The sequence below is a fragment of the Puntigrus tetrazona genome, chromosome 14 (assembly GCF_018831695.1).
Source record: "Puntigrus tetrazona isolate hp1 chromosome 14, ASM1883169v1, whole genome shotgun sequence".
Lineage (NCBI taxonomy): Eukaryota > Metazoa > Chordata > Actinopteri > Cypriniformes > Cyprinidae > Puntigrus > Puntigrus tetrazona.
In genome coordinates, this window is record NC_056712.1 from 19675528 (window position 1) to 19692369 (window position 16842).

The window sequence follows — 16842 nt, forward strand, 5'->3', positions numbered from 1 at the left end:
ATTACCACCAGGAGCATTTAGTACAGACATTTAAAAGGACGGTTTACCCTAACGTGGACATATTCTGGTAATCTACTCGCAATGAGTTCATGAAAGACATGGGGGACCGAGTTTCTTCAGTAGAAAAGTAATTTATGTTCCTTGGTGATTCGTGAAATGCAAGTCAGAGGCCCATTTTTTAACAGTAAAAACACAAATTAAAGGAAAGTAAAACTAATACCCATGGACCCGTATGATATATTGAGGACTTATGAAGCTAAATGATTGCTCTGTGCAAGAAGCTGAACATTATTCACAACACTATCTCCTGTAATACAGAGCCTTGGAGAAATGAAGTACTGGTTCTCTCACACAGTTAGTTAAAGGAGACATATTTTGCCCCTTTTTACAATATGCAAGTCTCTGATGTCCCCAGAATGTGTCTGTTTCAGCTCAAAATGCCCCACAGATCATGTTATATTGTTTTTAAAATAAAATGCCTATTTTGAGCGAAGGAAGAAACACGCTGATTTTCGTGCTTGTCTTTTTAAAAGCGACTGAGCTGCTACTCCCCGCCTCCTTTTCCAGAATAGATCCAAGTCGTGTTTATTGCACCGAAATCACGTGTTTTAAACCATATTAATTTAAACTACTGATATGTTACGGTTTTTGAGAGCACACATCTGAAAGTCACAGACAGAAAGCGGCTGTCAAAGGCTCTGCGGCAGCAGCAATATAAGTTACCGTAAATAAATCAATAAATCCACTGCTCTCTTATCTCCTCTGAGGCTCTGTTAGCATGTTTTGCTCAAACTTTCACTCTTGGCTTAATCTTTTTCCCATTTCCTTGGTTGGTAGATGCACGGGGGACCTGACCGTAGCACTTAAAACCTGGAAATTTTGGATTTTCATCATGTCATTTTTAATTTCTACGCAAGAAAAAAAAAAAAAGTCTCGCACGGCCTAAGGTTTTTATTTTTCAATGTACCATCCCTTCAAAAACAGATCGCATGGCTACCGCATATTAGCACTGAGCGCTACAGACGACAGCAGACTCACGTCGACGTTGCAGAGCAGATCGTTGAAGCCACAGTTGCCGTTGTTGGAGGAGCAGCAGAGCGCCTTGAGCACTCCCAACCACTCAGCGCTGAGAGAGCGGCAGTACGCCGTCAGCTCCGCGCACAGGATCCCGATATCATTCACCCTGAAACAAACCACACAACATTAGCTCACCGCAGGACAGCAGGTGGAGCTACAGATGCCACGCAGCTGTTCTGCTCTGACTGATGATGCTCACGAATTATGTGACAGGACCCACGGCAGCGTTTATATAAATCACCTGTCATTTTTATCATAGCAGCACATTATAATGAGTTTAATTAACTTTTTTAAAGTTTACTAAAGTCTAAATTGACATTTTTATCTTGAAGTGTTAAAGACAGATGTTACTGTATTCTAAAATGTAAACTCTGGTATTAATATATATATATTAATATATTATATATATTATTATATATAAATATATTAATAAATATATTAATAAAGATATATTATATTATTATAAATATATATATAAATATATATATATGTATAAATATATATATATATATATAAATATATATATATATATATATATATATATATATATTTGATTTATATATAAATATATATATGTATAAAACTGTCCATATATATATATACTAGAATATTTACCCAGTGATTATTACTGATTAACTAATAATTATTAAATGAACATGGTCTGTTTTTATTCTTTAGGATTATTCTTCAAAACCAGTATTTTATTTATACGGAAAATATAATTTTAGTGCTGTGAAAAGATTAAATAGCATCCAAAATTCAAGTTTAAATAAACATTCTTAATTTATACATTCATGTGCATTTATACATTTATACATATCTTACGTAAACAGAAACTTTTATTTTAGATGCAATTAATCGTTTAACAGCACTATATAATTTATAATATAAAATTATCTTATAAAACATTATTTATATATTATATAATAAAGTATTTAAATACTGCTTTCAACTAATATACTAAATTCACTTAAATTGTTATTTAGTATAGTTTAAATACTATTATGTTAGTTTTTGCGCGTTTTTTTGTGTGCTTTTGTCAATTTTAGTTTTTATTACTTTACTTTTTATTACTATTTAGGCTTAATTTATTTTTAAGTTTTATTTTCAGCTTGTCTAGTGGTTTCCTGAAATTCTTATTTCAGCTTCTTCTTCCAAATTGCAAAATATTTGTACTTATTTGAAGCATAAATCAACTGAATTAGAAGCCCACCTCTCAGGATCCCGGTGGTCCACACACACATCCATAAGCACGTTACACACAAAGCTGTATCGGTTGGCCGGGCTGTCATTGAGGATCTTCCCCACCATAGAGTGGTTGAGGTTGTGTGCGGTAGGATTAGCGATGGCGTCGATCATGAACATCTGATCCCACAGCATGTTAGAGTCTGATGGGTCGATGTTATAGTAGATTGAGTTCTTCACCTTTGAGCAAAACTCGCTGTGGGAGTTAACACAAAACCAGACACCATTAGAGACCAGGAATATAGGGAAACACTTAAAAAGAAGAATGGATCGGTTGCTCTCACCTGAAAATCTCTCCAAACTTGCTCTTCAGGTGACTGCAGGAGGTATAGAGGTCGTAGAGATAGGCCAGGATGCAGCGTTCAGCTGAGGAACAGTCTGCAGGATTCACGCCAGACTTGACTACAATCCTCAGCCTGCCCGGAAAGATGCCATATATTCATTACTGTCCAAATAGCTTAAAGGATAAGAATAAGTTGACTTCCAGAATAAAAATATGTGGTTTATAATATCTCTATATATGAGATATAGATATATCTATATATATATATATAGATATATATATATCTATATAGATATAGATCTAGATCTATATCTATATATCTATATCTATATATGATAGGTCTATATAGATATATATATATATATATCGTGGCCATGATTTGAAGGTCCAAATCAATGCAACTCGAAAGACAATCTACCAAAAAGACAATCTACCAAAACTATTGGATATATACATTTTCCTTATAAAATATATATATATAGATATATATATAAAAAAATAAAGAAATAACAATAAATATAAATAAATAAAAATAATAATCAAAAAGTGTGTGAGTGTGTGTAGTGTGTATATATATATATATATATATATATATATATATATATATATATATATATATATATATATATATATATATTTATATTACCTATAAATAAATAAATACATATATATATATATATATATATATATATATATATATATATATATATATATATTATATATATATATATATATATATATATGTATTTATTTATTTATAGGTGGGTTTTTTTGTTTTTTTTTTAAAGGAAAACGTCCAATAGTATCGCTAGATTGTCTTTCAAGTTGCATTGATTGCAGTTTGGACCTTAAAATCGTTGACAACCACAGAGGTCAACTATAATGTAATGTTTTCCGCAAATTTTAATTTCTTTGTGACTGAAAAAAGAAAGACATGAACATCTCGGACGACACTGGATTAAATGACAACAAATGTTTATTTTGCATATGAACCTTTAACGCCACTCCAAAAAATACGCCACAGCAATATGCCGCCGAGTGATAGACATGATTAAGACGTACCCATCGAAGACCTGTGCAGTCTGGTCAGGGTTGAGGATGAGGCAGGAATGGTATCTCCGCAAAACGGCCACAATACACAGACAGAGACCTGTAGTGTAGCTGCCCGCCAGGTTGGAGGACTTCAGCAGGAGTTCTGCTTCCACCAGACTCAACTCATTCAGCAGCTGCACGACACAACACATAGCCGGCAATAATACTTAAGCATCGTAGTAAACAAGGGCTAAACATCTCGACCACCAAAAGGCCAGCAACAATGGAGGAAATCATTAAATACTCGCGTTACAGACTATTTGTGCAACCCCAAAACAGAAAGCAGTCATACCTGTATAGCAAAGTCAATGAGGCCACTTATATTGAGCGAATACTCCATGAGGTCAAAGATGAACTGGATGTGTTGGACCAGTGGGAGGTGGTAGGACATCCCTAAGGCAAAGCTGGTGATCTGTTCCATAACATTCCTGGACACCTGCGATAATCCAGACAATACGGTATTACCCATCTGAACGCTAATGAGGTTTCCAGACGGCCGTGATTCACAGCGAATTTAAATCAAAAGGCTTGAATGCAGTAAACAAACGCTGCCCAGGTTTACAGAGCCAGTCACCGGGAAAAAACATGCATGCATGTCGGGCACAGACTCTTGATTATATCCAGCTGGAGGAGATCAAACATGCCTGACGATTTTAAAGGATGTTCTGCGATTCGGAATGACTAGAACGTCTGTTTGTGTGATCCCCAGTTGTTCAGGTTATGATTCCAAGTTTTCCATCTGTAACCATTTACAAGAAGGCAAGTGCATGATGCCTAATATTTTAAAGATGGTTTAGAATTCAACACCAGTGTGCTTCGTTCAGGCTTCGGTGTGGTTTATGTAATATTGACAAAGCTCACTGCCATACAGACCTCTTAAAGACGCAGAAAATTCACATCTTCCATTGTTTGTCAAAATTTTGCTGGCAAACACAGTAATTTGAATAGGAATCTACGAGATTGGATGTTTCATGCGAGGACAAAATGTTTCCCTATGCAGATGAAAAGAAGACTGGTGGACCTTCCGGCGAATTTATTGTCTGCACACATTTAACTTATCCTTTGACATTTTTAATTATGCACGCACACCTATTTTGTTTTGGTCTTGAGTTTGATCTTTTCTGCCACATAATTTATATTATTTACGTCACTGCATAGATATGCCGTTTAATTATGTTCTTTATAAAGATACTCCTCATCTAATGACTTGGACATGGGTCTTTATTGGAAATAGTCATCTTAAAATGTGTTATCAACATTGGTAGAAAGCACGATTTGGAAATTTGGATGTGCCTCGTATTTCCCAAATCATACAAGATTCTGTTAGTTTCAGTGAATCTGTGAAGAGCAACTTCTTTGTGAGCATTGCTTCATGCATTGCCACACTTTCGATAACAGTCCTCTACTTTTGCCAATGTGACCGGCTGCACATCTAGAGTCAGAGAACGGGTGGAAAAAGAAACTGCTTTTGGTGCAATAAATATTATTATTGCCACGAAAGTATATCACAGTTGAGTCTTTTGAAATATAGGCCTTCTCCGCTGCCTGAGAGTGAGATCAATGCATATACACTACCATGTGAACCCTTCTGTTTAAGCAAAAAGACACAAAATTGGGGAAAACAAACAACAACAACAGGACACAGCAGTTCATTGATGAACATCAGACTGACCTGAGAGGTGACCTGGTGCTGGTCAAAGTGTGACAGGTGCTGAAATTTAGAGAAAATATCTTCAGCCGTGGGGAAAGCCTCAGGTTTACTCCTCTTCCTCTTCTGACCTTCCTCGCCTCCTGAGCAAAGAAAACAAGAGACAAAAATCAATGGCAGCACAAATGAGAGAGGGCGAGCCCTTACAGGATTTCAATAAGATGAAACACAGAAATCACTATTAAAGCATAAAGTGCCCTCATCTAGGCGCTCTTTGATTAAAAGATCCCAGATGGGTGACTTCACAAAGAGCTATCAGAGGGCGACGGGTCAGTGTTTTTGTCGTGCTTGAAATAGTAAGAGCCGTGGGTTGAGCGGTTTAATGTCAGGACCAAGGCCGGGGCTGCTGGGAAATAATGGGATGTTCAATTACACCTCCATTAAAAAAAAATTAAAGCAAGCTCAGGGCCGCACTTTCGGACAGAGTCTGCAACTAAGCTTGAATATAATAAGACCATGATTGCCATTAGCATTGAAATGGGGCTACAGCTATGAATATTCAATGACAGCAACAGAGGTTCAGCGCTATGAAAGACTGTTAATAATGGAGGAGGAAAAAGACTAATGAAATTGAGCATTAATGATGAACGGTCTCTATTTGGCCCTCAAGGAGAGACGCTGATCTAAATGTGTCACTTAGTGCTGGAAGGTGAAGATAAAGCACAGGCCCCGCAAAGAACAACAAGACCGGTGTTACATACCACAGCAATAAAGATAATAGTTTGGTTGCTAAAAAAAAACTTCCTCCAGGATTTTGCAATCGCTGAATTTTATGCAAAATCAACTGAAGTCTGCATACTACGGTGCTTAATTATTTTTGTTATATTTTGTATACAGTAAGTCAGAAAATCATGTATTGTTTTTATAGGATTCCTGAGATAATAAAACGTTACAATAAAAGAGCATTTATGGTCAACAGAAATCTTTTCCAACAATATACACGCCCATTCAAAACTTTGGGATCAGTAAAAAAATTTCTTTTATTCGAAAGAAATTAAACTTTTGAGCTAGGATATGTGAAAATGATAAGACGTGATGGCAAAGATATATATATATATATATATATATATATATATATATATATATATATATATATAAGATATAAATATAAAAAAACATTTGCCTTTGCATTAATCTGTCCCTGTAATATTTAACACCACTGAACCACTATTTGTGCAGTATGAATAAAGTGGGAAAAATAAAAAGTGCTTGGAGGAGTCAGATTTGACTGATCACAGGTCGTGTTCATTGACGCACCTGTCTCTGCTGTACTCTTGCGGTTGAGGACCTTCAGGATGTCTTTGGTGATCTTCTTGATGGCGTGGCGAGCTTCATCTCGCTGTTTGCCAACCCCGTAGAGAACCACCAGACGCTGGTTACACTCGTGACTCGCGCTCTCCTCCTGAACAACCAGTTCAGGCCCAGTATGAGTCACATACACTTTCATTCAAAACCTTGTGATTGGTAAGGTGTTTATAGAAGGAAGGGGGGTCTGATACCATTTGATTTACTCTGATTCATCTACACTGTTAAAGAGCTGGACTCTCATGCTAAACATGGTCAACGTTTCAAGAAACTTTCTGTATGTATGGAGTAATTCTGTGACAAATACTGCATGAGCATGGCCCTTATGAAAACCAGAGTGATGACATAGCTATTGATATGCAGTTGTTTTGAACATACACAAAAAGTGCTTTATATAATAAATAAACTTGAATACTTGAAATGAAAAGCACTTAACCTTGAATTTTCTTTATCAATTTAGCAAAAACCCATTTAACTGCCCCCAAGCTGATTGATATTAAATGCAAGTTAAGTACAAGGCTGCAGTATTCTTAGTATACAGTATATTTTGCCTCCGATACAGCATAGTTAATGAACAACCTGCTTTGTTAAAGCTAATCTAAGACCACTTATTTACATTTAGAGGTACATATGGAACAATAATAAAAAATGGTTTTATTTGTTATTTAATTTCACTGTAACAATATGAATACCATCCAAACCGTATTTTAATGTTTTTAAAATGTAATTTATTCTTGTGATCACAAGCTGCATCCTTACTCCAGTCTCCAGCATCACATGCTCCTTCAGAAATCATTCTAATGTGTTTTTTTCTGCTCGAGAACCATTTATTATTAATGTTGAAAACAGTTGTTTTTGTGGAAACCCTTTCCTGCTTAAAAGAAAGAGACCCCTTTTTATTTACTAACACTGACATTTTTGCTTTAGGACCAATTATTATTGTTAACTAGAACGCGTACTACTAGCATATTGGTGATTTATTAATACTTCTAAAGCACATTAATGGCTTATTCTGCATGACCATATTCTGCATCCCTTAATCCAGTACCCACACTTAATTATTACTACGCAGCAAATTAGGAGTTTGGTGAATTGGTCTCCAAACTATAGTGTGACCTCATTAACTCAACTATATCTATGCATTTTGTGAAAGCATCACTTCCTGCGCGAGCTCACCTGAGGAATGGGGAAGTGGGTGGCGTACTGTATGTGACGGGGCTGCTCGTAAACCAGCGGGAAGGCCGGGTCCATGCCCTTATCCTTGGCAGTGTTTTTGCTCTCCTGCTCTGGGACAGGTTTCTCCGGTGAAGGGCTTCCCTTTGACTCGCAGTGCATTGGAGGAGAAAACATCTGCTGAAGGGTTTAGACGCCAAAACATATAGTCAGTGACTTCGGTTAACAAGCATCAGGTACCAAACAGACAAGTGTAGTGAAACGATTTGTCCAACCTCGTCAAAGTTAGCGCTGGAGTTGTGATCTATCTCCATTGACTCGGACATACCAGTATCCTAAAAAAAAAATAAAACAAATGGAATTAATAGCAATAAAGTCCAACCAATCATTTTCCGAAGATTGTGGCCGAAGGTGCTTGCCTCCATTTTAACACTGTTTCCTGCATCCTGCTCTTTGCGCTCCGATTCGTCCGAGGGTTCGTCGCTGGGAGAACGTGGCCGGGGCAGATGGGAGTCGGAGGCCAGGTCACCGCGAGAGATGAGAGTGCACATGTAGATGTTGTGTGAGAAGACGTCGTGACGGATGAGCTCGCAGAAGAGGAGGACGAGATTGGAGAACTCCACTCGCTCGCTCTCGTTCCCGGGTTCAGCTTCGAAGACACAAAGAGGAGCAAGGATTTAGTTCATTTCAAGTCAAGTCCAGCTTTATTGTCATTCTGCTACGTGTGCGAACACATATTGGAATGAAATCGCAGAACCACAGTGCTTCATACCAGTTAACATGAACATAAACATGCAATAATGCAAGTATATGACAAAAACAATTGAGCTATACAACAGTTAACCATCGGATTATACATACACTATAAATACTATACACAGTTGACAGCACATACACAAACTGTACATGAAGTTGTGCAAAAGAGATATTTGTACCTCATTTAAAAACAGTATCCATCTCTAAAGTGGTTAATGGAAGGACATTAATTTACGGCTGTCAAACTATTAATCGCATCCAATATAAATGTTTGTGTTTGCTCAGTATGTGTGTACTGTGTATTTTTATGCATATAATATATGCATTTGCTATATATTAAACAAATATGTATATGTTTGTGTGTGTGTGTGTGTTACATAATGTGTGTATTCATCTATACATATTCATACAGCATGCACAGTGTAAACAGTAGAAAGTAATTTTTATTTTGGATCCAATTAATCATCCCTCGTTTTAATCCCATATCAGTGAAAATGGCTATATTCATGGCAACGCTAATGGTATCATTTCAATACATCTTGTGCAATAATTTAAAATTTCTTAAGAGGCGAACGTGATTCATAAACATACAAGTAACAACAGTATTACAGAAAATTTTTCATCTTTAAATTTAATCGACACTGAAAAAAAAGTAACGTTCTTCTAAGAAAGACCTTTTTAAAATGGTCTTTTAGTATATTTTCTGAAGTCCATATTGCACTAATGCGTTTTCGTCTTAAAATGCGTAACTTTTGCTTTGGTTACATCCTTCATTTACAATACTCCTGCGTTTGACGCCCTCAAAGATTTTTTGGAAAAGCTGCATACCCAAATTTAGCAAAACGCAAACAATAACATCATGCTCGTTGTTGTACACATAGATGCGTTGCTTGATTCCCATTTGATCAGACACGTCCAGGATTTAAACAGGGAATCTAGTAGGGATGCACCGAAATTAAAATTCTTGCCCGAAGCCGAACAAAATGAAACACTGGTCCGAATTGCCGAAGGGCGAATATTGAACACAGCTTTCACATTTTCCCCAAGTATTTTGCCAATTCTTTTCCACAGTTGCATAAACTGTTTTGTCTAGCTTTATTAAATAAATAAATAAATAAATAAATGCAAAAACAACAAATTAATAATATTTACTTAAGTCTAAACATGTCTTAAATATACCATCAAAGCAATATTTAACTTAAAATGAATAAGTTAGAAAAAAAAAAATATTTTTCGGCCATTTTTGAGACCCCTTCTTGAATGAGGCATGTATTTTTTTTTTACTGTAAAAGTAAAAGCAGCCTTAGCGGCCGTTCACAGGTGGCTTATTTTGTGCACTCAAGCTCGTCATTTCAAGTGTAGCCCCACAGTTTGCGTTTTTTCAGACGCATCCGCGCAGCGTAGAGATAAAAGCATTTCAACTTTTCAGAACGCAGCTAGCGCACCGCGGGTCACGGACAAGAAGCAATCAATCAGCGTCATCCGTTCCCGTAACAACATTAAACGTTCAAGCAAAATAAAGCAACGGTTGGTAAAAGCTGTACAGGGATAGTCATTTTAAAGCAAATTTAGTTTAAAATGTGGACTCACTGAGCACAGGAGCTTGTGTGTCCAGGAACTGAAGCAGGACGTCCTGGAAAACGGGCAGAGTGGCAGCAGACAGAGACCCTGAGGACACAGAGCCCTTCTCATCCACGACCTCCGACTCTCCACACCGCTGAAAACACACAGGGAACACAGCGCTGTGAAAACCGTCCGAGCAGCATCGAGGCTAAAGATAAACACAAGAGCCCAGCGGCACCTCTGCCTCGATCTCCGTCTGCCTCTTCTCCAGGAGTTTGGCCACCACCATGGCTCTGTGCGGCCCTGACCTTTTACAGGAAACAGCCCACTCACACAGCAGGGTCACCACCGCGTCGTCGTCTGGACTCATCTAGAGTTATCGGCGCAGTACACAGCAAACATCAGATCCAGCTAAAACAGCTCAGCATAGTTGTACTCGCGTAGTTATTACAGTAACTACACTGTCATTACCATAATGCTGTCAAGCTCCTGAGCGCCAAATAGGTTTATTCAAATATTATTATCATTTAAAATAACTTTTCTATTTGAATTTATAATCAAAGTTGCAAAGTTGAAGTATTTGAGTCTTGAGTGTCACATGACACTGTCTTCAGAAATAATTTTAATACGCTGATTTGCTGCTTTAGAAAAAAAAAAGCAAAGCAATAATAATCGTTTAATTTTACATCTTATTTTTAATAAAAAAAAAAAAAATTTTTATAGTGCCCAAAAATCAGCAAAACCCCATGACAACAAATTAAAAGCACAGCTGTATGTACCTCGTGTCCGTCTTTGCTCTGTCCTGAGCCAAAAATCCGGTTATAGAGAGAATCCAGGGAATTGCTGAAGTCAGACTTCTCAAAGCTGTGGTTATCCAAAACCTCCAACGTATGCAGAACCCGGCTGATGGTGAAACCTACCGAACACACGGCTCATACATTACACAGGCTTAACCAGGAGAAAACAAGTCCCGACCATAATGAGCAGGGCTGCACGATTAAAGAAAAGAAATCATAAATCTTTAGTTCAAGCATGTTTACATAAATAACCATAAATAGTGTAAAATAATCCTTTGATTATTAACAAAAAAAAGTGCATTCTTTAATTAGAAAATAAAATCCCACCTTTAACAATTTAGCTTATATATGAAAATTATAATATATATAACATAATATATAATATATATATAATATATATATATACATACAAAAATATATATATATATATTTATATATATATATATAAAAAAATGTTTATATATATTAAAAAATATATATATATATATATATATATATATATATATATATATATATATATATATATATATATATATATATATATATATATTTTTTTTTTTTTTTTTTTTTTTTTGGCCTTGTAGTTAAAGGTAATTTCATAATCAAGGTAAAGTGTTTAGTTAATCAACTGATTTTAGGTTTCTCATTCATGCCCACCTGCTGTCGTCTCCTGACACTTATCGAAAGACCAGCGAAACTCCACCGCCTGCCCTCTCTCTTTGATCTGATCTTCAATCTCCCTCACCTTGGCACGGACCTAAGAAACATCATTCTTTTAGATGAAGTGCTGAGATCAGATGAAGCGCCGGCCGATCAGATCACGTAAAATCATGAAGCCTGACCTGCTGGTTAAAGCTGCTGTTGCCCCCCGGCATGGGCAGGTTGGAGGGCGCGATTGGCAAGAGGTCCAATGGCGAGCCGGTCTTATTACGGCTATCTGTCAGAGAGTAGTGCCAGACCAGAGCGCTGGGACAACACAACACAATACTCTACAGAGGGACAAACAGAATAAAACCAGTGTCAAGAGAAACTCAAAGACTGGGATCAGAGAAACACATCGCGAATGACTAGAAATATATATATATATATATATATATATATATATATATATATATATATATATATATATATGCCATTACCTGCAGCATGCAGCTGAGTCCGAACACCACAGGCCTGTGCTGAGGGCAGATGTAGAAGTCTGTGAAGGGGGTTTGGGGCTGGTTGCCCCCTGCAGGCTGGGAGGTCGGGGTCGGAGGGAGAGCGTTTCCTTGCTGTGCTGAAATGCTGTGGGCCGGGTGTCCGCCTGGGCCCGGTCCGAGACTGCCATCGCTCAGCAGCAAATTGAGTCGGGCGTGGTGCAGAAACACGCCAGCCGCCTAGATAAGTAGGCCGACTGCACAAACTCTCCCGAGTACTGAATAAAATAAAGATGATCACAACCCATCCTGAGAACAACTAAACACTAAACAATTTTGCAATGTGTACATTTAGTCGCAATTTGTCATCTATGTAAGCAGGGGAGCCCCGAGAGCTAACGGACCTGTAACAGGAGCGCAGCAGGAACCTCAGAAGCTCGCCCTCTCCGGGTCTGATCTTCTCAAGCACTCCAGCACCCAGGTGAGGAACTCGTGGTCTGTCTAACATGCCGCCCTGTTACACATACGCACAATAAACAATCTCCACTGACGCACAAAAACACTTCCCTTTTCACAGGTGACTAATAAATGGTATCATTTTGGGAGAAAGATATACTAAAAACTAATTCTCTGGCTCAAATCCTTGGGATTCCCTTTGAACTGTGTTAAAGGCCTACCTTTTAATTGTTTAGGCCGCTTACTTATATAGTTGTTCATTATATGTATTTTATTAGACATGTAATTATTTCTTTTATTGCTGATTAGTCGCCATTTTTGTTTACATAATACAAGCGCATTATTATATATATATATATATATATATATATATATATATATATATATATATACACATATACATACACATATACACATATACACATACACATATATATATATACACATATACACATATATATATACACATATACACATATATATATATATACATATACACATATATACACATATACACATATACACATATATACATATATATATATACATACACATACACACGTATGCATACACATATACATACGGCTTTGGGTATATAAATGATGAAATTTCTTTTGAGTGCGCCGCCCTTTAAAAAAACGTAACCTTTGTGGGACAGGACAACGACTCAAGCATCACACACCTGAAACATGAACATGGCCAGCTTCTCGTTGTACTCCCACTGTTTCATGGCAGTTTCCACCTCAGCAGGAGGAGCAGGCAGAGGAGAGCCACAGCCCTGGCTGGGAGACTGTCTGTAAAACTCTGCCACCTTCTGCAGCTGCTCCCACAGGTACTTCGTAATTATCTGAGTCCATTCTGCAGAAGCCAGAAAAAAGCAGCGAGGCATTGCAGCGCAAAACCCAATTACACAGCGCAACAACAGAGGACGCTTTACACGGCGTGGCATGTTCAAAACGATACGAGAATATAGAGCTGCCACACTAACCTATGCAGGGGTCAATGACGTGCCTCTTCTTCACCTTGGTTTCGGTTATGGCGGCGTGATACGCACATGTCATTTTAATCATCCAAGCGGATCGCATCACCGGCACGGAGTACTTGGCCAGGTAGCCGAACACTTCCTCTTTCTTGCTGAAGATAGGAACCTAGCGCACACACAGAGCAATCAGTCTGATGCAAAAGCTAAGATAAAAAATATGAAACATGGGTCGCGTGCGCCGTCAAAAGCCAACCTTTTTGGCGAGCTGGGTTAAGGGTTTGGTCCCGGCCAAGTCCGTGAACCAGTTGTTGATGGAGCTCTGCGAGCGGGCCGTGACGAGCCAGAAGTTGTCCTTCTGATTGACCTGCGGCTTCCTCTTGCCGGTGTCTGGAAACGTGTTGCAGCGCAACTTCTCCGCGATGATGCTGCTGAAGTTTGAGCTGATCTGGAAAGCAGAAGGCAAGGGTTTCGACGCTGCGCCAGCTTCCTTGTTCATTTTCGTAGCTAGTAACGAGCCGAGACGGCTTAAAAAAAGCGCAACTTATATTTGTACACTCGCATGCTTTTTTTTGGAAATAGAATCATTCTCCAACTCCCCCGGAGTCGATAAGTTGAGTTTTACCGCTTTTGAATCCAATCAGCCGATCTCAGGGTCTGACGATAACACTTTTAACGTCGCTTAGAGCGGATCGTTGAATCCGATTACACCAGTAATAATCACAGCGGGTGCACTGATATCACGCAGCGTCTGTGGAAAACAGTCCCCAGCGTGCAAGACACTTCTTTAAGATTGATTTAGATTTGATTTATCGGTTTAAAATGGGATTCAGGGTTGACTTTGCCTTAAAGAGCTTCATTTGATATTAAGAGCGTGTAGTTTATTTCACACGCATTTATTAATTAGTTCATTATCATATCATTTTATAATCACAACCGCACGCTCGTTTCACTACTTAGCCATTGAGATTATTTTCAGTTTGTTGTTTTTCAGATAAAAAGCCGCCGCTTTCCATTGCTTCTGTTAGGGTCTGACGGGCGCCGTTGGGTTGCAGCGGTCAGATGATGTCCGAGCGCCGAAAGACATGACCTCGACTCCCGGGACCGCTTTTTGAAACTGAGATTTATGACAATATCTGGCTGAGATACCAGAAATCAGAGGGTGCAAAAACTAAACATTGAGAATATCTTCGGGTTGTCCAAATGAAGCTTTAAGCAATGCACATTACTAATCAAAAGTTACATTTGGATATATTTACAGTAGGACGTTCGCAAAACACTTCCACGGTACATGATCTTTACTTAATAACCTAATGATTTTTGGACTAAAAGAAAAATGTGTAATTTTGACCCGTACGGTATAGTTATGCTAAATGCTACTTGAGACTGGTTTTGTGCTCCAGGCAGGGTCACGAACAAGAAACTCTGCTAATTTATTTGCCGTCATTACATTAATCGCCAGCTTTTGCCATCCTCTGGCTTTAGCAGACAACTTAAAAAACATCCGAGGGAGTTGTAAAGCACTTTTCAATAAATGCGATATTGAATATTGATACGAGGCCATTTGCTTGTTCCTTGGGACGACCAGACACCACCGTTTCCGCCAATTCGTAAAAGAACGAGGATTTGAGTGATAAAACGCATGCACGCAGATAACCTCTGGCGCTGACAATCTTACCTTTGAAGGGTTGAAATTGACATTTTTAGCACTGCCATGCTCATCGCCTGAAACTGCCGGCTGGTTGTTAAATCCCTTGCTTGACGCTCAACGCCGTCAACTCATCCTAACCGCGAGAGAGAGAGACAATTCGAGTTATGAAACAACTCAGGCGTGCGCATCCCGTCCTCATCACACCGTGATGGAGAGTTAATCAAATGCCAGAGATTTAATCACTCAGTCAACTCTCAATGCACGAAACAAACAGAATTCAGAAAAAGCTGCAGGAACCGTGATAAGATTACAACCAATGCTCCAAAATGCGACTTAACGTGCACTTTATAAAATAAAACAGATATTTAAATACACTTTCATATGGATCTGCTGACAAGTGAGACTGTGTCTGGCTAAACAGCCCCTAAAGGCATTTTAGTCAACACAGGCACGTACACAGTCTATTTTTTCCTGTGCATGAAGAGATCATTACCGTACGAAATACTTTACGAACCCGTGTTGCTAGGAAATGTTACCTAGCTGGGTTTTAAAACGCATCCATCAGAAACAAATCAATTATAAGGAGTTGTCAACAAACATACACATCCTCGCAGTACTAGCGGGCCAATGGGTTTGTTTACGTCTTTCGTATTTATTTGCAAGCAACGCGGCTTTATTTCTTTCTTAAAATACATAAAATTATGATTAATAGCGGTCGTAGGTTTTATACGAGGCCCTTTTAAATGGCACTGTAACGACGAAAGGGCTTTAAATAAAAAGCACGGTAAATGCAGATTCTCCACTCGTTTTTAACGCTGGTTTTACAAATAAAACGACCGTTTCCACTCTTTAACCGTCTGCGATAACAACCGCAGATTGAGAGCGAAATCATCTGAGGCATAAATGTTGTTTTTCTGCGGAGCTAACGAAGCCGTTGGTTTCATTGTTATTGGCCGTTAGCTGACGGCGGGGCCTGATCTCGACAGCCCCGAAAAACACACTTTAATTCGCTATTTAAATATTAAATGTCGCTACAGAGGAAGAGAGAAAGTCGCCTAACCTCCTTTTGCTTCGGGTCCTGCGGGTAGACGTCCGGAGGACCGAGTCTGGGCCGTTTAAGAGGCCTGTGTTCGTAGCTCAGAATGCCGAAGGCAGCCATCATCCCCGCGGCATGTCAGCCGGTGTGTGGCCGATTCTGAGCGCTGCTTCTGCGGCTGGAGCTTCGCTGCTTCACCCGCTGCTTCCGCTCCGACGAGAATGATGGGTAAACACGAGACAACATAAAAGTCCTTCCAGTACAGTAAAAAAACGGAGGCTTTTTTTTGAGTTTGTCTTTTTTTTATTGCAATCTTTAGAACAACGACATACGAGGACAATAACACAAATGAAAGAGACAAACAAAAATAATAATGAAATTCACATCCATAGATTTAGACTTTAAAATAGTTCGCCTACATTTTTTAAATAATTTCTTAAAAAAAATAATAAAAAAATATATATATATATATATATATATATATATATATATATATATATATATATATATATATATATATATATATATATATATATAATTTAATAAAATAATAATTTATGTATATCAATTTGTAAACTCTATGGG

General features: G+C 38.1%; 1 protein-coding gene across 1 annotated transcript in view; it reads right to left on the reverse strand.

Annotated features, from left to right (window-relative positions):
• med12 (mediator complex subunit 12) overlaps positions 1 to 14069 on the reverse strand; it is a 30551-nt gene extending 16482 nt beyond the window's left edge. Inside the window, exons 1-20 of the mRNA XM_043256929.1 lie at positions 13827 to 14069; positions 13580 to 13739; positions 13274 to 13449; positions 12485 to 12649; positions 12139 to 12375; positions 11842 to 11988; positions 11657 to 11756; positions 10982 to 11118; positions 10441 to 10572; positions 10230 to 10356; positions 8303 to 8532; positions 8159 to 8218; positions 7887 to 8063; positions 6663 to 6807; positions 5370 to 5488; positions 3990 to 4133; positions 3668 to 3831; positions 2607 to 2738; positions 2291 to 2518; positions 1039 to 1183 (exon numbers count right to left, since the gene is read on the reverse strand). Coding sequence (XP_043112864.1) covers positions 1039 to 1183; positions 2291 to 2518; positions 2607 to 2738; positions 3668 to 3831; positions 3990 to 4133; positions 5370 to 5488; positions 6663 to 6807; positions 7887 to 8063; positions 8159 to 8218; positions 8303 to 8532; positions 10230 to 10356; positions 10441 to 10572; positions 10982 to 11118; positions 11657 to 11756; positions 11842 to 11988; positions 12139 to 12375; positions 12485 to 12649; positions 13274 to 13449; positions 13580 to 13739; positions 13827 to 14069 — 3168 coding nt within the window. The remainder of the gene's footprint in view (positions 1 to 1038; positions 1184 to 2290; positions 2519 to 2606; positions 2739 to 3667; positions 3832 to 3989; positions 4134 to 5369; positions 5489 to 6662; positions 6808 to 7886; positions 8064 to 8158; positions 8219 to 8302; positions 8533 to 10229; positions 10357 to 10440; positions 10573 to 10981; positions 11119 to 11656; positions 11757 to 11841; positions 11989 to 12138; positions 12376 to 12484; positions 12650 to 13273; positions 13450 to 13579; positions 13740 to 13826) is intronic.
• Positions 14070 to 16842: the final 2773 nt, after the last annotated feature.